Source organism: Polyodon spathula, chromosome 10 (assembly GCF_017654505.1).
Source record: "Polyodon spathula isolate WHYD16114869_AA chromosome 10, ASM1765450v1, whole genome shotgun sequence".
Taxonomy (NCBI): domain Eukaryota; kingdom Metazoa; phylum Chordata; class Actinopteri; order Acipenseriformes; family Polyodontidae; genus Polyodon; species Polyodon spathula.
Window position 1 is genome coordinate 7,181,110 of NC_054543.1, and position 21,857 is coordinate 7,202,966.

Consider the following 21,857-nt stretch of genomic DNA (forward strand, 5'->3'; position numbering starts at 1 on the left):
CTAAAACCGCCAGCAAGTGGCAGGAAATGAAACGTAACGTAACGTGGTCTTGCTTCGTAGAAGACACCTTTAGATATGTGGATATTGTAGTATTGCTTTCTATTTTCTTTATTAAAGGAATTTTAAACATAGCTGTTAAACATTAGTGGTAAACCATCAAAAGTTCAGGATGCTAACCTTATGATAAATTCAAAGCACCTGCGGAATATCAGCTCTCTTTATTCCTGCACTATGCATACCAGCTTATCATTCCAGAAAGGGAGGAAAGTTCACAGCTTTCTGTCTCTGCCTTTCTTATAAATGTACAGTATAGAGCCGTGAGCAGGTGAAGTTAACAGAACTGAACACCGGGCAGATAGCCATCACTCCTCAATACCAATGAACTTAGCTTAAAGCCAGTTTTGGATCTTGTCTTGTCTCTTCCGCTTGGCTCACCTGTTGTCATGCTGGATGTGCTCCTGCCCACTCCAGCACTGCTGCGGGCGTCTCATCCAGTAGCCCTGGCCATGCCGGCGCCCCCGCTCCAAATGGGACATGTTCTCAGTGTCAACTGGGCAGGAGACCAGAGAGACAGAGACAGAGACAGAGGCAGAGAGAGAAAGAAAAAAAAGATGGTGTTAGCTGCTGAAAAAGGGCTCCCACAATGCATCTCAAATCCTTTAAAATGAATGTCTTGCCTTTGATCTTTTTAGTTTTCCCCAGACACTTTACATGCTCTTCTGACCGAGGTGAAGAAGCACATTTGTCCCGATGCGACAACACTAAGTTAACTTTCTTTACAACATGTTAACAGAACCTGAGTGAGCTGTGCACAGTACACTACTGTATGTGGGGGTTAGGTAGGGCCCTATTACCTGTATAACAGGAAGTGAAGGGGGAAAGTATTTCCATTCTGTAGATGTACAGCAGACAAAGTGAATTAAAAATAATCATAATAATAATAATAGCACAACATTAGGGGGTTGACTTGTGAGATGTTACAGTACACCAATGTGAGGTAAGGAACTGGAGTTTAAAGCCTTGGTTATTGACATGTTAAAGTTACAGTCATCTTGCAGAGAGTCTCATCACAGTCCCAATGAGGGTGTTTGTTACACTGAATGTTAGAAATGACATCCTTGGAAAAAGGCGGCAAAACCTCTTATACGATCTGGCAGTGTCCCATTCTAAGAACTAGACTGCATTACCACAACAGTTAAACGTTAAAGAAAAAAACAAAAAAACACTCCAGACGGTCGCTTTACTTTTTTTCTGTAAGAGAATTGTTTGACCCAGACCCACCTTGCATTAAATATTGTCCTTGTGTTATTTTTTTCACTGCCTTTTACAAACAAACAGCTGGACAGAGGAAATCCTCCCCCTGCCCCCCTTTACTGCTATGTACTTACCGGGAGCCAACTTGGAGTTGAGCTGCCTGTTTGCAAACCATTTGGATATTTTAGTATGCTAGTCTGTGTGCTGTATTTGTTTCATGAGAAACCCAGATTCAAAACATGAGGCCTTCCGTCCCACCCTGCAGGCCTGTCACTGGGAATGGGGCCCAACTCCACATTGCAAGGCCTGCCTAATGATATTCCTGAACCAGCCTCCCTCCACGACTTCACAGTTTTATAAATACAGCAGGCTTTCATTCCACTGGCAGGGGCCAAAAGAGGAGGAAGCTAACCAGCATGCCTTTTCTATTAAAACACTAGGCTTTTCTTTCCACTTCACCTCTGTCGTTTGTATAAGGCTATTATTCAGTTTGTCTTCCAGAGCGGCAGTGTGGTTTGCGTGGGCTCATGTGGGCGATGTGCTATCGGTGTTGTTTCAGGGTAAAACCTGGACAAGGCTTCCCTGGGATTAAGCATACAAGTGTATGGGAGCGATAACCTTTTTATCTAGCAGCAGAACTGCATGATGTGGGAGTCCACTACGCAGTAAACTGGGTCTGCTCCAGTTTGTCAGGATGAGCTGCCGTTCAGGGATAACCTAGCTATTGATTTTACCTGCCAGCGCTACTTCATTTGTATTGAGCATGGGATGACCTGGACCTACACAATCTTACAGCACTCCAACAGGGTCTTTAGATTAGCAGGCAGAACGAGGTTCAGGCTTAAGTATTTAGAGATGATATGAATGCATCCCATTTTCCATCTGAGAATGAGGCGGCCAATATATAAAAAGCATTCAATGTTGTATTCATACACTATGTGGGAATAAAGCTATAGACAGCAGCTAGTTGGAATAGCAACCAAAATGAACATAAAAGTGTTTATTCAGAAATGTGTGTAGAGTTACTGTTCATTTATATCACAAAAACCAGAGTGCCGTTTTCTTAACTTTCAGATTGAGATGTTAGGTTCTATGCACAAGATCTGTACATAGATCTTGTGCAGTCTGTGTTGTCAGAAGCACAGCTCAGTAGACATACTAAAACAAACAAACATTTCGACTAGAAGCCTTGTATTGAGTTCTGCTTTGATAAAACCGACTCCAGTGGCTGCTGGTGGTCGGGCACTCTGATTGGCTGGTCTGATGGGTGTGGTCTGACCGGGTGCTCACCATTGTTAAGAGAGACATCTTCTGGGAGATCCACATCCAGCATGAGGTCATCATCGTCCAGGTCACATGACTCCAGGTTATCCAGGTTATTCAGAATATCCTACACAGGAGAGCAAAGAGACGGGTTAGCGATGTTAAAACTGTACAGGTTTCTCCATGATACAGGTTAAAGAGAGTTAGAAACTCCGGTCAAAACAGAGAGCTATTCCTACTGAACGTCGTATCATTCTGTTGTATTCAAATAAAAGCGCCCCCTTGTGGATTGATCAATAAAAGGGACACATTATTTAAATACAGTATTCCACTAAAGGCATATTTTTTTTTGTTTTTTGTTAAGTTTACTTTTAAATTTGGATTTTAACTGCAAACTACCCAGACAATGCTAAGCCTTTGCTGTTGATTTCAGAATCAAACTTTTTTTTTTTTTAAATGATTATTATATGGTACAGTATTTTTATGTTATATTTTATAGCATAGATGTTATTCAGCATTCATATTTTGCTGTCCTTTGCTGGTAAGTAGCAGTGTTGTGTGTTTTATATGAGTTGTCAAAAGGTGTTAAATGCAGTTTAAAGTTTTGAAGGTCCTTTTTATAAAGTTCTGCCTTTTATAGTTCAAACTCCTCTGCTGTGTATTCTTACCTCTTATTGTTGAAATTGTTTTTTACTTTGAATACACTAAATGCTTTAGATGTTTCTTGGCTGTTACTGTAGAGGGATTTATCTATGCGTCCATATGTGTGGTTGCTGCTAATATGTTCTAAGGACCTGTCACTGTTATGAGTAATTAGAGGTCGAGTATTTCAAAGCCTTCATTTTTGGTATACTCGTATATCTTATTATTTTGAAATTCCCACCTCTAATATATACCTGTGGTATTCTTTTAACATAACTTACCATGCTGTGGCTGGGTTTCTTTTGGGCATTAAACACTGACTGTCTACATCCCAAACAGTTTAATGAGACAGAAGCACACCACCACCTCATGTCCCTCCCTCTGCTAAAAGAGTTTCAATTTTTTTTTTTTTTTTTTATGAAAATAATATGCCTAAGTTCAAACGTGTCTAATTAATAAATCGTTCTATGAGTCTGATATTTGCTGCATAAAAAAATGGTGCAAACGTATCGCAGTGATAAATGCTTTGTGAACATGGTCTTGCCTGTTTGATCAGTCTTGACATTTACCATCGTGCTGTATAAAAACGCACCTTTTTTTATAGAACACTTTCTCTAATGTAGATTAATGGGGGTGGAAGAGATAAATGCCGGTAAAAAAGACCATCCCTTCAGCTTATTGACAGTAAGATTGCTAATGCACGGCACAAATGTAGGGCACAAACCACCCAGCTGCCCAAACAGTGGGGTTAGTTACGGCACGGCAAGGCACACCGGGGTTGTGACATTTCAGGTATGAGCAGTGGAGGAGAATGAGTAATCTCCTGGCGGAGGAGGCTGGCAGGCAGGTGACATCGGCCAACTATTTCAGAGCAAACCTCCCAGAAAAACAGATCTACCTCAGCTGTGCATAGAACCTCTACTAATTAACCCACAAACAGAAAAGAGCTGCTTCCAGAAGAATAGTCTCTATCCGCCGTTCCACCGAGAGGAGATGCATGTTTAAACAGGAGGGCAGGGGCTGACTAAGACAAATGTATTGAATTAAAAAGAAGACAAAAAGAGACATACATTAACGGCAGCCTTGGCTGATCCTAGCAGGAAGGAAGAAATATTTGTAATTTTTTTTTTTTTTTTGCAACTGTCAGATGCTTCGTTTTAGTGCAAATCAGGGGCCATGAAACCCACTCTAACTGAAGAAAGGCTAAAACACCTTAGACTCGCTGTCATGTAAAATCAGCAGCACTCCTGGGCGATACTGAGGTGTTATGTAAATTTCTCATTGTTGTCTAGCCCCTGTGCTTTTACATTTCTACTGAACAATAAAACAGTATAGACAGGCAACTAAACGCTGACTCCTGGATCAGCGGGACTATGGGTAATCCAATCACTACCTTATTACTTGTTTGTTTTTTACCCTTTTACTGTAAAATGAAAACTAATTATTTGGGTAATCTTTAAAAAACTTAAAACGGTAAGAAATCAACATATTACAAAGTGAAAGATAATTGAACACATGAACGCGAGAAGGCATGAATGCATGAACGCAGACCAAGTGTCGTTCTGCTATTATAAAATAACCAGGTGTAATGAAGACAAAAAAAGATTAAAACCAGTGCCCTCTTGTCTAACAACAGCACTTTCTGGAACCTTGTTCAGCCAATCACATTGCTTTGATCTCCCAAACTGTTTTATAATGTGAATTAGCAGCTATCCATGAGAAACTAAGGTGATCCCACCAATCTGGATTAAGTTGGCAACGGACCTTGCCCTCCCCTCCCCAACACCGACCGACCCCCACCATATTTCTTAAACTGCCCACGTCAAGACAAATGCACACATTTTTACAGATATGAAAAACACAGATTACACCAAACAGTTAGTGGTACATGATGACAAAAACTGTGCAAAGCCAGTTTTGTAGCGAGGAAAAAAAAAATGCATACAACAACAAAACACAAACATCTGTTCTTTCCCTCAATCAAGCTGTCACATTACACAGAATTCACTTCAGTAAGTGTTTCATTTTCCATACAATTATCACCATTAGCCACTGTATTAGCCTCCAGCCCTCTGTTGAAAAACTTCCTTTCCAAACCGTTTCAAACGATTTTCCAGTCCTGAGTCAGAGCAAACCGCGCTCCATCGTACCCCACAGATGCTGAAAAATGTGCTCTTGGGGATATGGGAATTTAATGTAACATAAAACAAAATGCATTTACAAAAAGGGGGATACAAGATCCTGGGAGTGAATTGCCTGAACTTTTGTGGAGAATACACTTGCAACAGTAAAAGACTGCCAAGTGGGAACCTGCTGAATGCCTGGCTTGAAATAAACAAGAGCAGCAGATTAAGCACCGCAACTTCACCTTTAGCTTCTCCAATATACACCAATCAGAAGAGACTCTCACTGTTGGAATCACATTTTAAGGGGCGACACCTGGCTCCCTTCTAATTTGAAGCACCTGAGGCTGATTAAGTCCTGGTTAAAAGGGTTGGAAACCCTGTAGTCAAGGCTGCGGTGAAACAGGCGAATGGAGATACAGCCAGGCTGAATAAGAAACAGATGATTGTAAAAGGTACTGTGTGAACTTTCCGTGTGTGGGAAGCATTGGTTTTTGGGCTGGTAAATGACTTAGCCATCCAGCCGTAGTTAGGGCCAGAGAAAGTTTTAGTTAGCACTCCAAAGTGGAGTTAGGTTTGTGTTTTGGTTATTGTAAGTGCAAAACTGCAAGTTCTGTGTCTATTGAATATCCTGTTGTGTGTGTTATCTACGATTCTATTGGAACGTTGTTTGGCACGCTTATTACAAACCATTCCAGCCAGTACCGAAAGGACGTTTACAAACCATTCCAGCCAGTACGCTTTCCTGCAACAACCCTTCAGGAGTCTTTTCAGAAACAAAGGAGAATCATACAGAAACACACAATAGGATAATACACAGGTAGGAAGGTACCCTGTTAATATATACCAGCAGTACCTTATTTATCCAAAGCGGATTTCTTTTTTGTAAAGCCTAATTAACAAGCCAGTTCAGTAAAAGACTTCCTTCCTTCCTTCCAAATTGACACCCCCCCCCCCCCCCCCCCCTTCATTTTAACATTTTCATTCTGAAATAAAAAAAACAATTCAAGTTGAACTGAACTCTACAGCCCCAGTTACAGTGCTCCTTTTCAAAGCTGTCGCATGGCAGCCATAGCTATAAACATGACGTCAGGCCAGCCTTCCCTGTTTCTATCCAGCACTGCTAATGGCACCCTATCAGAACCTCTCAGGAGATCAAACTGTTCTGCTCTAATAAGTGTGGGCAGCTGTCTCTCCTAATTCACGAAGGGGACAGAAATACACAGGCAACTGTTTGTTTTGTTTGTTCTCTTCCATCTCTGATTGAAGCGAGCTGGAGTAAAAACTCGATAATGAGACCTACACTCATCACGACAGGTGAACTTGAATGCAGGACTTTATTTTTAATTGCATCAATGACTACTAAAACACAAGATCACAAAAAATGTCAGAAAGATACAAAACATATTTCAGGTAGTACAGGTTAATAGGATGTGTTATATCGCCTACCTTTTTCTTCTATTCAGTTTCTTACTTGTTTTATGTTTCTGCTTAGACCATTATTTTTCACTCTTCTTAATTATTCTGTTGCCTGTAGAATTCCAAAGCACAGTTGCAAGGTCACTGCATCACGTGATTTCTTTCTTATTAGGAAGTACCACCTACTAGGATTCTACTGGCACAGATGATAACAGGTGGTTATAATCGTAAAAAAAAAAAAAAAAAAAAAAAAACACAGCATTTAATACACAACTGCTGACTGGGAACTGGAAAAATCTGTGCTGTTTAAGAACAGGAATTACTAAAACCACAAGTGTGCAACGCAAATGCCACTGGTTAGTAGGTGTATATCGTGTACTGATGAATGATACATCGTATCATACTTGAGGTACGTATCATTTGTATTGTGATAAATGAACTGCAGCACAACATTGTAGATCACCAAATTGTTGTTGAATGAATATTAAGTGTGTTTTATAGTTGGTTTGAATAAACACTCTCCCTGTCCCATTTAATTTTTGTCTGTTAACAAAATGGTCCATTAATTTATGACGACTTGATCTTATTATGCATCATGCAATCGCATGTATCGCAATATATATATATATTGCCATCTGCTCGTGCTACGCGTTGTATCATGAGATTATTGTTATTGATTATTATTATCATGAGTATTGTTACACCCGTATTGGGTTGGTGTTTCAGTATTTTCAATATGCTTCAGGTCCTGCTTGGATTTTAAGCAATGGTTCTTTGTGGGAATGCTGTAATGCTTTCAATGCTGTTTCTCTCTGTTGTCTGCATTGGTTTCCTTGGAAACAAGACAGCAGGTCAGCTTCTTAAAACAACTAATGCCATACACTTTCCTGTTGCTTCTTCAGAACAACTTAAATGACTGGTAATAGTTAAGCCAGAAGAAAAAATTATTTTAGGAACATTTGCATTTCCTTGTTTGTCTGTCAGGGATGTTCAGGAAAAATCAATATTAAAGCTTAAATGACATCACCTTAAATGTGTTCTTTATCTAATTCAAAGATTTATTTATTTATTTATTTTTTTTTTAATGCATAGTGCAACCTGGTGGCCATTTACTGTAACTATTCTTTTTTTTAAGAGAATTTAAAAGTGAAAAATGAAAGTTTGTTGGAACACCTTCAAACCAGATTATCCAATCAAAAAAATATGTACGTGTTCCCAAAACGTTATTAGAATGTTTTTTTTTTGTTTTTTTTTTAAATACACATTTATGAAAAATATTTGGGGAGGGGGCTGTGGGTGTACACTTCAGACGATTAAAACTATTGGTCCCCTTCAAAACTAGGAAAGATCAGCTTAATAATTGAAGCAGAAAATCTACAGAGCGCACATACCACGCAACGCCATCAATATCCCGGATAGCGCATGCAAACAGGCGCAGCTCTTCGCGTGTTTTTCCCTATGTATGAATGTAGACGTGCAAGTCTGGAGCTGTATGTTGTGACAGGGGCTCTGTGTGTGTGGGTGTGTAATTAATAAGGCCCTAATGAACTTGGATACTATTTTCACACCTGTGGGATGGCTTTTCCAAGAAACATGTTCTTACAAATTAATGAATGCATTTAACACTTTCCATCCTTGGAAATAGATTTTAACGTTTTACTTTAAAGTGTTACAGAACCTCCCCCCCCCCTCCCCTGCAGTGTTTTTTTTTTTTATTATTTATTATTCACACATCATAGGTAAATAAACCAAGGATTTCAACCATTATTCAGTAACGTTCGCCAGGAAAAAAAACACCTTGAGAAATGCATTACCCAGTTGATTTATAATCAACAATGTGTCACTTAAAACATGTAAAAATAGTCTTCAATAAGTTTAACAAATATAAAGCTGTAATATGGGCAACATGGGTCAAGTAATGTGTTTCTTGTAACCTTTCCAGGGTGTTCTGTGACATTTGAATCACCCTTAGCCGTTTCAAAACTGGTAGTAATGAGACCCATTAACACTAACATGAAAAGAAAGAGGTACGAGAAATCTAACCTGCCTAGAGTTACTGTATGATCCTGGAGATTTCACAATAAATCAGAGACTGTCTTCTTCCTATGGGCCTACATGCGCCTTCACCTCCAAACACAATCCTTGCACCGCTGCCAAGCTGCCAACAGCACTTCATCGCTCACCAATGCACCTGCCATACCTGAAAGACCTCCAGCCCCAATCACCCACACTAGGCTTACCTTCCGAGACCAGACAAGACCACAATTCAACGCGCTGTGCAAACAGCCCGATTAAAACTGCCAGTACATGGAGAAACAAAAAAAGGTCAACCATCCAGGATATAATTAAATCAAATACATCAGGAAGTAATTTATTGAGGGAGATAATCCGCGTCGTAACATCTGACTGCGATAACCTGACAGGCAGCAGGTAAGGGAAGGATTTCTATTATAAAATTTTTTTAAAAAATGCAATCTTAATTTACACAAACGTGAACTCACTGGGTGTAAGGTTAATTTGAGAGACAGACCTGATAATATTCAACAGTTTCATAAAGAAATGCAATTAAAGCTGCACTGCTTTGATCCATTATGGTAGATTAATAATTTGCATTTAGTATGTGTTAAAATAACTGGGGGGGGGGGGGGGGGGGGGGGGGGGGGCTTCAGAACGCCTTACAAGTGGCAACTCAAACCTTTCTTCTTTAAAAATAACAAACACTGCTCAAGACATTGGTCTAGAATAAGTATCTTTTTGCAAAAATGCTTAGTTTCACCAAATTATGGTGCGCAGTTCCCAAGATGTTACAGCAACACCCTAGTCACCCGTTTGAAGTAGCTACAGTACAGATTAATTCCAGAAGTCTCCCTGTTTGACAGAGCTGAAATCAAAAGCAAGAAATCATTTTATTTGTTCACCACCGTAAACAAGAAAATAAACTGCAAAGGGAGGGACAAGAGGGTAGTTCGGCAGCTTTAAACCTTACTGTAGTGTCAGTTTAACACAAGGGATATAGTGATTCTGCGATGCATGTGATCTCTTTAAACAGGAGAGGAGGGACCGATCACCTGCAGGTGCAAAGCAGATGAGACTCAATGTGCCATGCAACTCCCCTGCAGGCTACCTGTACTGCAGCTTAGCACATGGCACAAAAACAACATGCAAACATTAACTTCTGAAATTACCCTTTCAGATCATTGAATACAGTGTGGGCCAGACTTTCCTTCAGTCTGGAACACCAAAAAACTCAGCAATTATGGGTTGACCACAATCCCCTGACACCAAGGTAAAGTTTAAAACCAGCGATCTACACACTTGTCAGTCCCTTGATGGTTCACTTAGTTGCTACAACGGGGAACAAGACAATAATCTCTCTCTGTTTGATTTTAATTTTCAAAGCTCTCAAAATGACTTTTGTAATTGCTCAAACTGGAAACGCATCGGGCATTACGGGCAGCTGTGTAACATTAAAAGGGTCTATATACTCAGTTGATTGTACACGCGCATGGGCTGTTAGATGACTGATTGGCATAAACTGCCTAATGCATGCAAAGCATGCGTAACACGATCAAGAGGTACCTGTTTGTTTCTTCCTTTGCTAAAATAAAATGCAGACATTAATTAAAGACTGACGTAAAGACTTGTAGTGCATCCACCCATTTGTCATGTTACTGCTGACTCAGGCTCCCCTCTCAGCAGAAGGTGAAGGTAAATAATGGGGCTGGAGTCCAAGCTGCTGCCTCAGCAGAATAAAGCCCCTCCTGCCACTCTGTGTGGCCCAGGCTGGGTCGAGGGCAGACGCTGGAGCTGCACTCCAGGTCACACAAAACAAACCTGAAAGTTTCATGAATGCTTTTTTTCTTCTAACTCACAGTGGTTATTGCCACTGTGACAGACTGACAAGAACGATTTAAAGAGTGTGTGTGTGTGTGTGCAGCTGGAAAGCCAATGACGACAGGTTAAATATATATTTTAGACGGCCACTCTAACATGTTTGCAGGAAATAGACCATTAGAACCTTGTTAGTTCATGCAAAATAAAAATTAGAAGTGAATAAAACAAAATCACAAGGATGAAAATCTCAGGGCTTTGATGCATTAGAGCAGAGTTAGAGCACAGATTGAAAAGGAAGATAAAAAATGCTGAATTGTCTTCCAGGAAACAGAGAGGCAGCAGAATCCTACAGCCCGACGAGGAGGCCAGGCAGTGAATGCCAATAGGAGTGTGTTTCCAGAGAGCCCTGGGACACAGTGCTGCCCCTGATTATTAAACCACGTGCAGCACGTTTCACCAGTACACACAGGATCATAATATCGTGGCATACATTTCAACAGACTGGACTTTTCTTTCCATTTTGAATCTTTATTAACCCATGACAGCACACTTGAAGCAGATTTACAGTATATAGAGAGTAATAGAGGGCATTATATTGCTGCGCAATTCCATCAAAAAAAAAAAAAATTACATAATATATATATATATATATATATATATATATATATATATATATATATATATATATATATATATATATATATAACACACACACACACACATATATATATATATATATATATATATAGTGTTTTAAGTAATAAGGATTCAGTATAATAAATTATAATATGAGGTTTTTTTCTGTAATAATAAAATTGTTTTAAACTGCTAGTCATCCTGACAGAAAGCATCGTCCCTTTGGTGAACTCTGATCAAGCACTTTATTTTTTTAATCTAAACAGCCATTTATAAGGAGATTTCTATTGGCCAACGCTGCTATATTTGCCTGTGTTTTGTTCAGTGACGTAATCACCAATACGACCCATGGATGCAGCTACAGTAACTCTATGCAGCCTGGAAGCATGCTTAATACAACCTAGAGGCACTGTCTGAGGACTGAACCCCGGGCAGTCTGTCTGCTGTGACTGTACCACTCAAAGTGCAGCTCTGTGACTGCATGGCATTTTGATGATGTGTGTGTACAGCTGCTTTTTATCTTGCACATGTTTTCATGCACATTAGTCGCTAGTTAAATGGTGCTTGACTGAAAAGAAACATGCTGTATACGGTATGCAGTTTCGAAATATACCAACTGGTCACAGGTAAGCTGCTTATTATCCAATTCACACTGCAGAGTCTACCCTTTGACACACTTTAACATGCACGTTCATTTCTTCTACACAACAATAACAAGCAGTGAAAACGGCAATAAAAACGAAGTCAGACAGACAAACGCTTTGGCGAGTGCTTGTGAAAATGACACTGGCGGTGGCATCAGCCCAAGCGTCTGTCCGCCTGGGTTTCTTAAAAACTAAGACTACCTGTTTTTGAAATAACACAAAAGGGAAACGATAACCTAAAGCGAATCTCGATTGTCTTTTATTTTTTTGCTTCAACACTCCTCTGAGCTGTTTTTGTATTGATGCTATTTAATAAGACCCTAAGCAGGTTTTTTGCAATGGATTTTCAATGTTTCTAATGAGTGAAGTTTGCCTCTAGCAGTGTGTATCTGCAAGTCTCACGGGAAACTGTTAGCAACAAGATACAGTCACATCATTATTTTTTTAAACTCATTTTTGCTCCCCCCTCCCCTCAGTTAAATAAAACGATAATGAGCTACTTAAAAGGAATTCTTAATTGTAATAACTTCCTGAGTCTTGAGGTATTTCAGCATTTCACGACACATATAGCAATGCTATTACAGAGTGAGAACGCCCTTGCATGTCAAACACATCCATGTTACTAACTGTATAACAGCATGTGTTTTCAGTCCCAACATTACCGTAATTAACAGTAGTCCAAAACAAGTGCTAATGAAACCAACTGCAAAAGTTATATTTGGAGTAAAGACTTTGGTCAGTTTGCCAGTACGTTATCCCAGCAATTTGTCAATTGATGGCAAACAAGATATCTCAGCAATATACCAAGAGAAACAGGCTGAGTGCTGCAGGTTTCCTCCCTTGTGTTATCCCAGAAGGACTCTGTAGTCCTGCTGGTTAAACGCTGTACTTTATTGTTTCTTACACCCACTGTGTGTTATCCTGTTTCCTGGTGTTTTGGGTTTTTATTTTTACAATCACATCTATTTTCTGTAGTCTGATTGGCTACAGCTCCACATTGAGCACAGACTGTACAGTATGTCAGCTCAACAAAACAACCCCAAACTGAAGAACCAATCAAAGAGGTCATTCACAAGGGTTGAACTGAGGTTGCAAATGTGTCATCCTGTCTACAAGGGAAACAACAATTGCATAATATTTCACTCAATGTTTACCAGAAAGAATGCACTGTTTTATGAGGTTCAAGCTTTCTTTTTTTTTTTTTAACAATACCATTATACACCACTGTACTTTTATGCCATATAAGGACATCTGAAAAATACAAAAGTAAAACATAAATGTTTTACAACTGTAAATCACCAGCCAAATATACTTTTATCGAATGGTTTAGGAGTAAAATGACCTTTCACATACAAAGGGAAACATCAGAATTTATTAAATGTTGATTTACACAGTTACAGTTTACAGTTTGAACTTCCCTCTAAAACTTTTAAGAATGTTTCCAAATAGGCAGTGATAAAGCAGCTAATACTAACAGGTAAGAAAGAGGATTGAAAATCTTTAAGCACTGGCGATTTCATCCCTCGTTGACAAACGGGATAAAGAACTGAATGAAACAAGCTGCCTTTTCCACCCTGAAGCACAACACCTGCACTAGACTATGAGCAGCCGTCTCCCAAAGCTGGGCCCAACTGTGGAGAAATGCTGCCACCTGGAGGCTCCTGCCTTACACTGCAGCAACACAACCTGATCTCTGCAGACCCATACAGTAACTGCAGCTTAGCCCAAACTAAACAGAACCTAGCAACTCTCTTCCAGGTCAGCTCTCACACAGCAGGTTTACTACCAGCTACAAAAATGTTCTGACTTATGTGAAAAGGAGTACCTCCCTGTTGAGAGCTTCCTTAAATACTTCAATTATTCGTGTCTCTTAAGTGACCAGCAGATGGGGATTTGAAAACAAGCATGAAGATGAAAGGAAGCAGCTGAGAGGACACTACAATCTGTACAGTTTAGTAATATCAAAAAAGCTTTTGAACTGCAGGAACAGTATGTGCTCCTTACATCCCATTGGAATGGAAATAAGAGCCACCTACACCAACATTGGTATTGTCTGAGCTGTGCAAGTCCTCAGAAGCTTTCTCTCCTTAATTACTGAAGCTCTGTCTATGCAAACTTTGATTAATCAGCACAAATATGCATTGGTACATATTCCACATACAGCACAACACCCTTCTTCATTGCCGAGTGTAGAGAATGTTACAGAATGCTGTGTAGTGTTCTGAGCAAACTGACTGTCTCCCACTGCCACTGTTGACATGGCCCAACCATAAATGTGAAATATCAAACTGGAAGCACTGTATTGTTACTTGTTATTCTTTGTGCAAATATCCAGAGAGCATAACATTTATGAATGATAGGATGCCATAAGGACTATGTAAGGTTCCTAGTAGATGATTGTTTGCAGAACTTTGTCAAGCTGGGTCTAAAGGATGCAGTGATTCTGCCTCAACAGCATGACCAGGCAGCCCCTTCCATCCCCTCAGCGCTTGGTTCAGGTTAACTATATCAACTCCTTTTAAAATTTTAAAAAGATCCCCCCTTCCCAATCATTCTTTATTCTAAGCTAAGCACATTCAGTTCTTTCAGCCTCTCACTAGCTCAGTGCTTGAAGTTGTGGTCTGGTTACTTTTGTTTGGACTGCCTCCTGGGCCGCAATGTGCCTTTGGTTCTGTGATGACCAGAGAGACAGCGTGGCCCTACAAAGGGTTAACAAGGGAACACAAAGTAACTACTTTGCTAATAGCATAACAGAAGCTTAGCCTCATGTAAACAAGCCCATTGCATCTCTTTGCTTTCTCTCCAGTGTTCCATCAGCTCCATAATGGAATGTTCACATCCAAGAAGATTTTTCTTTTCCTTTGAAAGTGAAAGTGAAGCATCATTCAACCCAACCTCAAGAACCCTGACCACTTAAAGATTTGAATTCAAGTACTTTTCTGCATTACCGGGTGGTAATGCAAATGTGCTTTTTGTTAGCTACACTAGGTAAACATTTCTCAAAGCTGCCTGTGACTGCCATAATACTGCACAGATGTTAATTATTATATTTGACAAGACGAAAATGCTTCTAAATGTCTTCTATGGGAAAGGGAACAGTAGCTGTGGCGAGCTTTATCCCCCTTGTGGGAAAATCAAGAGAATCTGACCCACACTGTGTCTCAGAATGATTTAGCACTTCAGTATGGAACACTTCCTGTCTCACTGTAGTGCGCACATCACTTCACTGTCTGCATCAGAATCAGGGCTCATTTAACTAGATTCTTCAGAAGAGTCATCACTGTGGCTGTTTCATGATACCTGGGTCTTCTTTTTAAACACAGAGAATGGGGAAATAAAAGCTTCACCATGTCTGTCTTCATTAAAGCAGTCAAGGCATAACAATACTACAGTGTGAGTCTGAGTCTGATATTAAGATCACATTATAATTTGTTTTTATATATGTTTTGATTGTGTTTGTTTGCTTCTGTCCTTTGGGAACACTCAAAGACTCTGGTATAATGTAATTGGCACTGCATCTATTTCTCAGGAAATCCTCTGCACCTTTCCATAGCCTTCAGAGACAATACCACATTTCTGAAAGGCTGACGTCTTCAGATTTTAATCGAATTACACTGTGAATACAATATATAAAAATAAGTTCAGTAAGCTGGACGGCAACACCTTAGTTTTTAGGCAAATAATGAAACTCCTTTCACTTTATAAGGCTAGGAAAAAAAAGCACTTGGTGCAAGTCGTGGAAATGATGAACTAAAACGAGCATCAATCTGCAGCAAACGTGCTCCACAAACGCACCAATAATTACTCACCAGGAAAGCTGGAGGAAATTCAATTTAGAGCAGAAATGGGTTTCTATCCAATGCATTTTCTTCCCTTACTAATATCTGCTTGAAAAAAAAAAAAGCCAACAGCTACATTTTTTAAATATGTTATTTGTGCAGAAGAACATTACCAAGCAGACAGGCTACTAATTCACTCAGCCTTTGTTTACAAAATGGTATCCCCCTACTTCGCCCGATGTATTTCAGTCGGAATTCATTTTACAGTTGGATGACTTTTCCACATTGTCCAGAATCTTTGATTACCATAAACGTATTTTTAAAGACGCAACACAACCATGGATTTAAAATTCATTAGTGGCCTTATCACTGGTACCCTTACTGTGCTGCTGCTTCTTATCATAGTCTGAGGAATGACGGTATGACATGAAAACACCCAGACACCCTCATATTGAATCGGAGGGTTTAGAGAGTGAATAGAACAGCCCCCAGCTTCATTTCTGAAGGGGGAGTAACTTAATGAACAGCCCGTTCTCTCTATGGAGAATGGACTAGGGAGCACGGACAAAATGATGGTCCAAGCACACTCATGGGGAGAGAGGGGAAGGGTTCAGTTGATGAGCTCATCCCTCCACTGAGTCCCACTTGCTCAAGTAAGTCATGCAGCACAGTCTTTGATCGGATGATTAATACGATTCCAGTCCGTTCTCATTCTGGAACATCCACTCGCCTGTGGGCAGTTTTCTTACTCTAGACAGAAACTATATCCTGCAGCCCAGTATAAGCAACACCACGTTTTCTGTTTGTTAATTAAAAGCTTACAAGGGATGGGGGGACCATAACCTCCTACTGCTGAAGGCAGGTACCAGGAACATGCCGCCTGTTTACTTTACCGAGTGGCAGGAAAGCTTAAATAAGGGAAGAGAAGCATGTGTGCCTACAGCTGAAACTATCTTTAGGGCAAGTAAACAAACTGGAAAGTCAACCAGGCCTGGCTTCTGACTGACAGAGCTCTCTATTAAAGGATGCAGAATAAGAGTTGTAAACACAGCGCTCCTTCGTTACATCACGATTCGCAAATTCACACATTTGGATATTTCACGGTTAGCTCATGCCGACTGACAGCAGATTGTCATTTAGTACACAAGGGCCCTTCCCTAATTCACTGTTTTTAACATTTCAAAAAAATATTGGATGTGTAAGTATATATATAAAACACACACACACACACGACAAGACCCTTTGACACATTGAGATTGGATTAAAGTGGAGCCTCAGTCTGCTTGCCATTTAATAAGCCCACAGTGTGAAAGTTTCAATCACATTCTGGCCCAGGCTATTGCAGACAGCTTGGGAGGGGTGGAGTGACGTGAAATATTAATCTTCAGCTGGGGTTTGGATTGTAAGTGCGATTGCTTCAGGCATTCCAATGGGAATGGGGAAGGGCAGCTACGGTCTTTTAAATTGTTACAATTACATGCAAACTAGAATAAGGGATTCATGGTGTAAAAACTGAAAGGCTTATTATAAGAGGATCATCTTAAAAGCGTAAGAGACAAAACTAAAATGGTTCTCCCCAAAAAGTGAGATCTGGACATTTCACATTGTTTTCAGCACTGACAACTACTGCAATGTTTTCATTAATAAAATAACAATAAAATGCACTCATTAAATAACCACAGACTAGAAAACTAACAATTACACGTCATTTTCTAAGCCAATATTAACACTTTTTTTTTTTTTTTTATATATATATATACTTGTAAAATGTATCTTCTAATGTTGGTTATTTTCTCTAAAAGAAACACTAGAACACAAAACATAATTTGAACCACAGTTTCATTCCACGTCGGTTAACTGTTCAAACCATCAAGGTTCCTACGACAGGCCTGACACTATGAAAGAACATCTTTCAAAATAAAAAGAAACAGATAAAGCGTTACTGCCATCTAGTGTATACTGGATGTGATGACGATACAGAGAGAGGAGTCATGGTCTCACATGGATGTCAAGTCTCAAGATTTACCAGTGAAGCTAATGTTTTTTCACAGTTTCGAGAGTCTCACTGCCGTGCAATGAATTCTCACGTTTCTGTATAAGTTTGTTATTGTTTGTGAGGCTGCAAAACCCTTTATACATGATACACCGGTAAATCCAATACAACTGTGCAAGTGTATTATTTCATTTGGGGGAGTGCAGGGTGCGGGGTGTACCATGAAAAGGTGTACATTACCATTCTATATTCCTGTAGCTGCTACGCAAACTCCCCCCTTACTCCAAAGATAGAATTGCCTTGTTGTTTCAAACTGACTGTTTGTCTGTGCGAGCCTTCTATGTTTCTGTACACACGTCATTACTCAGTCGAAGGAGAGGCTGTCACTGTCACTGTCTCGTTCAAGCAGAAATTACCACAGAAATAAGAGAAATGGACATCAGTGGGAATTTAATTAAAGTTGAAAAATATAATGTTCTTTATGATGCCAGTGTCAGTGGTTATAAAGACATAAGAAGTAGCAGAACAATTGGAAATTTATGCCACGCTTACCTCTCTTTATTTCATCTTAATTTTAGTCAAAGTGATGGGGAGCGCCACACACTGGTTTTGTATTTCTGTAAAATGACACTTCTTTGTTTTAATAATGTTGAACAATAACAATAATAATAACACACTAACTGAAGATTTTATTAAAACTGAAAATCAATTTTAAAAAGTAGATTAAATTAATTCTCAGTATTTAGAAAGATATATTCTTTGCAAATACAAGATATATTATTTTTGAATAATTTCCATGTTAAACCAGGTCACATATATACATACATTCACTGTTAAATGTTAATTTTTTTAGTGTGTGGTGTACCCAGACTATTTCTTTGTTTTATTTATTTTATTTCATGTCCACAAAAGGAGCAAAAGCAGACAGTATTTTCTTTTCATGATTAGCTACAGTTGTATTTTTTTTGTTTGTTTTATTTATTTATTTATTGTACTTGTGCTGTATTTGTGTTGTTTGTTTCGCTCCCTGTGTGCATAGCCCTTAAGTCTAGGTCAGTGGTGTAGCTGTCAGCCACGTGCAAAAATCTTGTTCCATTCCATCGCCAGCACCCCACCCCCCAAAACAAAATCTAGTGGTAAGCTGAGGTTTTTCAGCAGGGGTCTCACTGGTATAAACACTTAGAGGTTGACATGTATCGGGTCTTTATACCTACAGAATAACCAGACTCCTTCATCACCACCATCATCAGTAAATTGAGGTCACAACCCACACAACTCTGTGATGATGTAATACTTGAACTCCACTTTCAAGCAGTGATTTTTTTTTTTTTTTTTTTTTTTTTTTTTTTTTAAATCCCTGCAATTGTTTAGAAGAAGCTTTGGCACCCCCTGCTGGAAATTCAGAGTAACAGGCATGGGAAGAAACAAGATGGAAGGTTTGGGTTTATACTGCAGAGCAAGGAAAAGTGCTGGCTCAAACAGTGAAAGAAACATTCTTACCTCCATTCTCTCTCAGCACTCTCTCTGTTTTTACCATTAACCATTTTCGAGCACAAATGTAGGTATCCTCTTTAGTGTTTAAAAAGTTGTGAGTGTGGCTCTATTTTCATATTCAATATGTATTCAATGGCTTTGCTGGGATACCTATAGTCTCATACACATTCATGCAGCACTGTAACATTAACAAACAGCACTCAAATGCAGAGCATCGTGGTTTTTTTGACTAACTCCAAAACTGAAAAAAGATATATCATAAATTGTAAGGTAAACAAAACAACTCAAGCAGACAAACATTTTGGATCCTGCCTTCTTTAGCCCAGCTGAAACGTCTGTCTGCAGGACTTTATACTTAGGATGAACCAATTTAGTTTAGTCTACAAGAGTTACCACATGCTGCTATCTAAAACAACAACCAAATTCAACAATCATTAAAAAAATGTGTACAAGACAACAGCAAAAAATCTCCCTCCTGAGCTCTGTGGGAGGAGAGCTGGTGCTAATGATCATGGATTCATCAGACAGTGTGAGAAAGTAGTACTGTTTAGTCATTAGGATCAAGGACTGTAGTAGTTGATCGTGGAAGGCTGCTAATTAGGTGAGAACTGTGTTGTGCTAATTCGTTACATTTGTAAACCCACACAGGTGGGTTTTCTGGGTAGAGGGCACTGAGATTGGCACAGTCAGACATCACCTCCTCCTTCTAAGCACACAACACTTAGCATTTAACTTAAAATTCACTGTCAGGCAGTTCATCCGACATCTTTGTATGCACGGGCTGACTGAGGCAGGGCTTGCTTGTGTGCTGCAGCCTAAAATCATACGTAATACTCCTTTTGTTTTGTTTTTTAAAGCAATCACGTTGGCTCAATGCACAACAGCTAATTCCCTTTGTCCGAAATACACTGAAACCTGATTTAAAACATCCAAAGAACTGGCTGCTTATTCCGAGGTGATTGTACTGAAATAGGTGGGGTGGGTCAGTGATCAAATCAGAATACGGCAGTGTTGCAGCAAGCGTATTTAAACTGGTCCTTGGTCATGTTTATACTGGGAATGGAACATCATTTGCTTAGCGCAGATAATTCGCATTCCAATCTAGATGCTTTAAAGTTGATACCTACAGAGATGCCTCCGAACACTTACAGACACAATAAATAACTCCAAGAAAATAGTCAAAAACTACAGTGGTTCAAAACCTTGGAGTCACAGGTGATATAGAGTTTTATACCAGCCACAAATTACTTAGGATGGGTGGTCTGGTGACACAGAAAGTGCGCTGAAGCCTATAGATAGAAGCTGCCGGGTGTACAATTCATGCACTGTTTTGCTATTACCCCTTCTCTCCACAAGATGGCCCCCATGTGACTTTTTTTTTCCCTGCAGTCAAAAATGTCACACACACACCCATCCCCTTTCTTAAATACCAACAGCCAATTCCAGGGGATTGGGATATGATACTCTTATTAGTTTCAATGTTTTGTCAGGGAAACACAAATCCTGACCTATCAGATTATATCCAGCATTTACAGATAATCTGATTGGGAAAATGGATAAAAGCATTGTACTGACAAGCACAAAACTGAACACATGGGTTTGTTTCTCAAGCCACTACACTGGGTTCTGGTTTAGAGTGTTTATAAATTGTCGGTGGTTAACTGACGCTTTCACAAAAGGATTTAATTAAATCAGAACAGTCTTTAAAAACAGTCCTTAACAAAACACTCCTTAAAACAGTCCTTTGTGGCTAGGATCAATTTTCCAATTTTAACTGTAGTAAATAATGACAACCATTTTCTGAGAACTGCAGCGGAGTTAATCCATGATTGGCAAATGTCAGTTGACTGGATCTGATCTCAGTGTCTATAATTTGATTGGTTAAAGTGCCTGTCAGTTACAGGAATCCAGGAAGGGTTCCGCTTCCAGGAAGATGACATCACTCTGCAAGCTCTGGAATGCCTCCAAGAATTCCGCACCTCAGCGCACTCTAACAGTCGCATCCCTGTTCTAAATTATAAGACAAGTTATCCAGTTTTTTTGTTTCTTTTTTGTTAAATTAAGGATTTTTGGTTTTAAAGAAATAAAAGACATAGTTATCCAGTTTTTTTGTTTCTTTGGTTTTTTTTTTTGCTAAATTAAGGATTTTTGGTTTTAAAGAAATAAAAGACATTGATAAACCTGGTCCTGTTGGGTCCTTTTATGCCATATTTCCATGTGGGAAGTTTGAATTCAGACTTGTTTAAATATGTGGGCTGACCATGAAGGCTGTCAACAGCTTAGGAAATATTGGAGGTTGGTTAATTAATAAATAACAATCATACAAACAGGGTTGGGGTCAATTCCTGTTTTGAAATTTCCTGTTACATTTTTTTTTTTTAATCAATTCCAACACGTCAATGATCAAAATTGCAATTTACAGTATTTTGTCAAAATTACCTTCTCATAGTGGCAAAAAAATTGGCTTCAAATGAAAACAGTTCCCATAACAACAATTAAAAAAAAAAAACACAACATCACGCAGGAATTGATCCCAACTCTGCATACAAATATATAAAGGTAATATTTGACTTTTGTGTAACATCTGAATGTCCGGTAGAAGATTAGACTGCAGAAGAAACCAGCAACAGCCAGTTTGACACTGGGAACGAGATGAGATCGTGTTCCACAGACTGGTTTCGTGGTGCAGATTAAAAACGTGGCTTTAGTGAATAGGGAGAGAAAACCCAAGTACGGCTATCAATGGCAGGATAACAGGCTTAGCCTAATTGTGAAA

At 39.3% G+C, this 21,857-nt stretch overlaps 1 protein-coding gene across 5 annotated transcripts in view; it reads right to left on the reverse strand.

Moving 5' to 3' along the window:
* The window catches only part of LOC121321752 (serine-rich coiled-coil domain-containing protein 2-like), a 74,520-nt gene that overhangs the window by 31,911 nt on the left and 20,752 nt on the right, over positions 1–21,857 (reverse strand). For all 5 annotated transcript variants that reach the window (XM_041260882.1, XM_041260881.1, XM_041260884.1 and 2 more), the window contains exons 4-5: positions 2,545–2,644; positions 436–550 (exon numbers count right to left, since the gene is read on the reverse strand). In XM_041260882.1, coding sequence (XP_041116816.1) covers positions 436–550; positions 2,545–2,644 — 215 coding nt within the window. The remainder of the gene's footprint in view (positions 1–435; positions 551–2,544; positions 2,645–21,857) is intronic.